This window comes from Buceros rhinoceros, unplaced genomic scaffold (assembly GCF_000710305.1).
Source record: "Buceros rhinoceros silvestris isolate BGI_N320 unplaced genomic scaffold, ASM71030v1 scaffold8351, whole genome shotgun sequence".
NCBI classification, from domain to species: domain Eukaryota; kingdom Metazoa; phylum Chordata; class Aves; order Bucerotiformes; family Bucerotidae; genus Buceros; species Buceros rhinoceros.
Window position 1 is genome coordinate 5,468 of NW_010393623.1, and position 6,113 is coordinate 11,580.

At 49.8% G+C, this 6,113-nt stretch overlaps 1 protein-coding gene across 1 annotated transcript in view; it reads right to left on the minus strand.

The window, feature by feature from the left end:
* Window positions 1-6,113, minus strand: part of TBX5 (T-box 5) — a gene marked incomplete at its 5' end in the record, with an annotated part of 21,460 nt that overhangs the window by 5,051 nt on the left and 10,296 nt on the right. Inside the window, one exon of the mRNA XM_010144917.1 lies at window positions 5,186-5,412. Coding sequence (XP_010143219.1) covers window positions 5,186-5,412 — 227 coding nt within the window. The remainder of the gene's footprint in view (window positions 1-5,185; window positions 5,413-6,113) is intronic.

The window sequence follows — 6,113 nt, forward strand, 5'->3', positions numbered from 1 at the left end:
TGCACCAATCTCATCAGAGCAGGAAGGAGATCAAAGATGGAGTCTTTCCCACAGTCAGGGTCATGTTCAAGCGAGGTGCCTGAGGGATATGGTCACAGAATCATTTTATTTAGAAGAGACCTTTTAGATCATCAAGTCCAACCATTAACCCAACACTGCCACGTCTTCACTAAACCACGTCCCTCAGCACCACACCTACATGTCATTTAAATACGACCAGGGATGGGGACTCCACCACTGCCCTGGGCAGTCTGGGCCAGGGCTTGACAACTCTTTTGGGGAGGAAATTTTTCCTGTATCCAGCCTGAACCTCCCGTGGCACAACTTGAGGCCGTTTCCTCTCGTCCTGTCATTCTTAATATGGGAGAAGAGATCGACCCCCACCTCCCTACAACCTCCTTTCAGGTAATTGTAGAGAGCAATAAGGTCCCCCCTGAGCCTCCTCTTCTCCAGACTAAACAGTCCCAGTTCCTTCAGCTGCTCCTCATAGGACAAGTTCTCCAAAACCTTCACCAGCTTCATTGCCCTTCTCTGAACCCACTCCAGCACCTCAACATCCTTCCTGAAGTGAGGGGCCCACAACTGGCTACGGTGCTCAAGGTGCAGCCCCACCAGTGTCGAGCGCAGGGGGACATTCACTGCCCTGCTCCCGCTGGCCACACCATTCCTGATACATGCCAGGATGCCGTTGGCTTTCTTGGCTGCCTGGGCACACTGCTGGCTCATGTTCAATCGGCTGTTGACCAACAAACCCAGGTTCTTTTCTGCTGTGCAGATTTCCAGCCACTCTACCCCAAGCACCCTTCATCAGTTTCATTGCCCTTCTCTGGACATGCTCCAGCACTTCAATGTCCTTCTCGGAGTGAGGGGCCAAAAACTGGATACAATATTCAAGTGTCTCCCAGTGTTAAGAACAGGAGGCCGATTCCTGCCCTGGTCCTGCTGGCCACACTATTTCTGATACAAACCAGGATGCTATCGGCTTTCTTGGCCACCTGGGCACACTGATGGCTTATCTTTAGATGGCTGTCAACCAACACAGGTCCTTTCCCACTGTGCAGTTCCCAACCACTCTTCCAAGCCTGTAGCATTTCAGGGGGTTGTTGTGACCCAAGGGCAGGACCCAGCACTTGGCCTGCTTGCCCCTCATACCACTGGCCTCAGCCCATCAATCCAGCCTGTCCAGATCCCTCTGTAGAGCCTTCCTTCCTCCAAGCAGATCAACACACCCATCTAAATTGGTGTCATCTGCAAACTTAGTGAGGGTGCACTCGATCCCCTCATCCAGATCACTGCTAAAGATGTTGAAGAACACAGCCTGCCAACTGGATTAAACTCCATTCCCCACCACTCTTTGTGACCCATCATCCAGCCAGCTTCTCATCCAGTGAAGAGCACACTCATCCAAGTCTTGAGCACCAGTCCTTGCTGGTTGGAGCCAGTGGATTCCACCACATCCCTCTTCTCCCTCAATGTGTCAACATGACAACTTTTATAATCTCCCCAGGGAGAGGCTGTTCCAGTCGCCTCCTGTTCAGCATCACAAGCATCCCAGAAATCTGCCAAGTGGTTGAGATTGTGTAAGGCTGGGAGGGAGCAGAGGTTTAGAGGGATGGCCTTCTAGTTCACAGGAAGTCTGAGGGAGAGGAAACACAAGGGAAAACAAGCCCCAATGCCTTAATTGGGACATGGGGCTAAAATGAAAGACAGAAAGCAAACTGCCTGCTGGTAAGTCCTTTTGGGCTTCTCCAAGCACAACAAAGAGAGGGAGAGGTGGAGAACGACTTGGAAAAAAGGCAAAGCTCAAACTGGTCTTTGTTGCAGCCTAAAAATCCACATCAAGAACTGAGGCCACTCCTTGACAGGATACAGGATCGGCATTAATCGATCCTCTCAAGACCGGTGCTTTTGTGAAATGCCATAGGCAATCTCCGTGTGGAGCTGAGATTCCAAGCAAGATGGTTTTCACGTTGAGGACTGCCATTTCCCAGCGTCCAGCAAGTTCAGAAGGTGCCTGGAGCACCACACTGGGGTCACATCCAATGCTGCGATCCCACACTCCCACCTGCAGACCAGGAACTGCCAGATTTGGGGCTCTGGGATGTGTCCTTCCTTCCTCCTCACTCAGAAGAGCATCGCCTCCCTGAAACAGCAGAGCCCTCAAAGATAACACCCCCTCACAGCCCTGCTGCTCTCCCCTAATGTAGCTCCATATCAGATCTCCAGAACAAATCCATCTTGACTTGACAGCTAAGAACAACAGTGTCAACCACAGAGCTAAATCTTTCTCTTAGGTCACCAAGGAAGTAGAAGTTGAATAAAGGGCCTCTGAGTCGCTCAAAGACAGACCTGTTCTCAGCTGAGCCTAAACCAAGACTTGACCTACTGATTAAAAAGGATTCAGAGAAACATCATGAGATGTCAAAGCTGGAAGGAGCCATATCTGAGACACTATCTTAGAAAACAGTGATGGTATTTGCTACAGAAGATACAGACACCAGCTGGTCTCAAACCCGGTTGAATTGCCCTCTGCTCCTGTGAGCGCTTATCCATAACCGCAGCCTTGCGAGAAGGAAATAATCTGCTAAAGATAAATCCTAAACTGACTGAAGAGGAGGCAACGCTTGAGGAGCTGATGATCCAACAAATTCAATAGAACTTCCAGTCCAGAAAATGGGCAGAGGTGCACTAGGGGTGAACACGCTCTTGCTTTCATGTTTTAATGGGCCTCACCATCTAAAAAAAGTTATGCAGAAAAGTAGGAAAGCGGGAGAGCTGCTTAATATCACACTTCAAAAGGAGATAGGTAAGGTTATTTTCCCAAGCTCAGTAAAGATCCTTGCTCAGTGCTGAAGACAGTGCCACGCTCAGTCGGAGTCTGAGATGAAACCCTGCACCACGTTCTGATTTATCTGAACAGAATTGCTCATCTCTATGACATTTTTTTAGATTAATTTCACTTTGCAAAGAGCTGCTTGGCAGCTTGTGTTGGCTGTTTCCCATTAACTTTTGTGTTTCTTTTTTTTAAGCCCTGGTGGCTGTTTTCCATTTACTGGATGCACAGGGAGGGGGGAAAAGGCACAGGGAGGAAAGCAGAGACTCAGGCTTCTGAGACATATAGCTTCACGGAAGAAGCCGGTGGTATCGGGCAGGACACTGCTTCTCTTTGATTAAAGCATTTGGCGGCTTTGATAAAAGACCCTTAACTGCTTGTGCCACTCCAGCCATCGTAGAGATAATGAGGGGCCATCGGCCCTACAGACCAGGACTGGCTTTGCCAGTCTCCTGCACTTTCACAAGGGCCAGGCAGGCCAAAAGGGGCCGGGGAGCTTATTACAGGGCAGATAGTCGTCTCTTTTGTGACAATAAGAGGAAGTGAGATAATTGGGGGATTGAGGGAAACCACCCATGGAGACACCACTTAGCGGGAATCCCAAAACTGGAAGGAAACCTCTGTTGATTCCTTATCACGTCACAATGTGGAGGCAAATGATGAATTGCCCTGCACTGTGGGGACATGCGGCAGTCGGAGATTGTCCAAAGGGTTTGTGGCCATTTGGGACAGCTTGTTTTGGTTAGTTTTTGCAAAGGGGAAAAGGAGTGGTGAAAGCTCAGCTGCCAGGGCAAAGGAGCACTGAGGATGAATCGCAGGCTGTGGGACACCAAGGGCGAAGGGGATCTGCCTTCTCATCACCAACAGCAGGGCTTTGCAGCAACCCAGTTGTGTCCCAGCACCTCGCACTCACAGTCCTGCACCAGCATGGGGGTAGGAAGGGCCACACGCCCCTCCTCTGACCTTAGGGGCACTCTGGGAGACCACTGCAACTCTTTATTCCCTACCTCCCAGCTAACTCAAGTCTAGCGTCACCATTTCCAGTCACAGCCTTGCTCCACGAGGGTTGCCTGGTCAGCGGGAGGGGTCAGAACATGGTACCTCAGTTTTCCACTGTTTAGCTCAGACTCCAGACAATGTTTCTCAACTTTTTTTTGTTTCACAAACATACTTGCACATACCACACATGCTGTTACAACATTGGGGGATTCACCAAGGATATGAGAGAGATTTCCACTGCCCTCGTGCCTCATCTGCCAGCACTTCCCAGCATCCGCTACCTTAGACTGTGTGTCTACACTGCACATCCAAGTGCCCCAGGGGTTATGTTACTAAAAATAATGACATGTGGCTGACTGATAGGACCGTGCAGGGAAGCAGGAAGGGATCTGCTGTGGGAAGAGGCTACGGGGCTGGAGAAATCCTTGGTTCATTCAAATGCCATGGTGCACGCTGACTCCTGTTAGCTTTTTCCATGCAATGAGAACGAAATCCTGAGAAAGGGCAACAAGGGCAGGCAGTAACCATCTCCTGCCCATCCCATCGCATTGCATTCAGCCCTGGAAATTCCCTATTTTCTTCCTAGTGTCTGGGATGGAGCTGATCTCAGTCTGTTGCTATCTCAGTCCTGCAAGTATTTCTGCATCTCAGCAGTCCCGTTGCCCTGGGAGAGGAAGGGAGAGACTGCAGAGCATTCACTCCCGCCTGAGAACTGTTATCCCATCGATACCATGGGGCTCTTCACGCCAGGATGAGCTGAGCAGCCAGTGTAAAGCCCTCACAGTTTGATCCCTCCAGCTCTGTCAAAGCAGGTCAGTCGCACCAGAGGGGAACGAACATGGATATCATGATTTTCAATCCCACGCCCCGTTCATTAGACTGAGCATTTAAAGGGAATTGCTTTTCTGCAGAGACAACTATCTCCCAACTGTGACACTCTTAGTTGAAAAGTGTGCAAAATCCAAGCTGTCAAGGTATCTATCTCTTCTTGGAGATAAACCCTGTCTGAAGGGCAACGAAGACAGATAAGTCATCTTTATCTCCGGCACCAGCTATCTTACCAAATGTGGATTCAACATGGGTGGAAGGTACCACCACACCTCCAAACAGCTCGCTCCCAGCCCAGCAGCAGAGCCGGGATATAGGCGAACACCAGTGAGAGGAGTTGCCCAGCCCAGCCTGGAGGAGCTGCCCACCTCCAGCCCACAGCCCTCATCCCTTGCTCATCCTCAAGTGCCACCATAAAGCAGGCTGGGGCTGTCCAGCCTGTAGGCAAGAAGAAACATCAGAAAACAAGCTGACAGTCACGTTAGGAAGAGGAAAGTACTGACTGGGGAGCAGCCAAGGTCTGACCTTTTCTCTTGGTGCAGTGGTAGATCTGGCTGTGCTCCTGGGAGATCGGGTAGGGGTTGGCAGGTGGAAGCAGGTCCTGGGAGGTGCTCGACACCCCGTTCTCACACTGGTACTGGGAGCCCAGGTTGGAGGAGGCAGAAAGGACCCTGGTCTCGCCACTGAAGGGGCTGTGATTCGAGGACACTTTTTGTCTCACTGTGCTCCTGGGAACAACCGGGTACTCTTTACTAAAAGCAAAGGAAAAAAAAGGCAGAAAAGCAATCAATTAATAAATAGAACAGTGGATTAATAAATTAAGGCAGCACATTAGTGTCACGGTGCTTGTTTAGACTTTCAGGGAAACAAGAGGCATCCCTCCCTGGAGGCTGCAGCCCAGTCACACTTCATCCATGCAGCCCTCTCCTATTTCACTTTCCTTTAGACTCATGCCTTCTCCACCACAACTGCTGTTTTACACCCATACATAAAATAGATATATGCAGTTACAGCAAAATACGCAGATTTATATTTGCATATTATGATAGCATTTATAAATTATATACTGTTTGCACTGTATATATGGATGTGTAAATAAAAACCTCATTTCTGCCAAGCTGACCTGGAGCTGAATTACATATCTAGGTCTTCTTCTTCCCCTTATGGTAGTGTCCCCATTCCATTTCCCCCAGGGCCTGCCAGGCTGGTTGTCCTGGATGGGGAATCCCTGAAAAAAACCTCTACTCCAGAGCGCTCAGAAAAGAGAAATAAATAAATCACCAAGACCTGATGCATGCCAGAGCCACACGCCTCCATGGAGCCGGGCTAGGAGGTTGAGCGCTAATGGAAAGTCTGGTTTGTTCCCTTGTTCTGAAATTTGGTTTGAAGCAGGGATGCTTTGCCAACACTGGCTGGAAATCCCCTCTCCTCCACGACCCTACAGTGTGTTTTG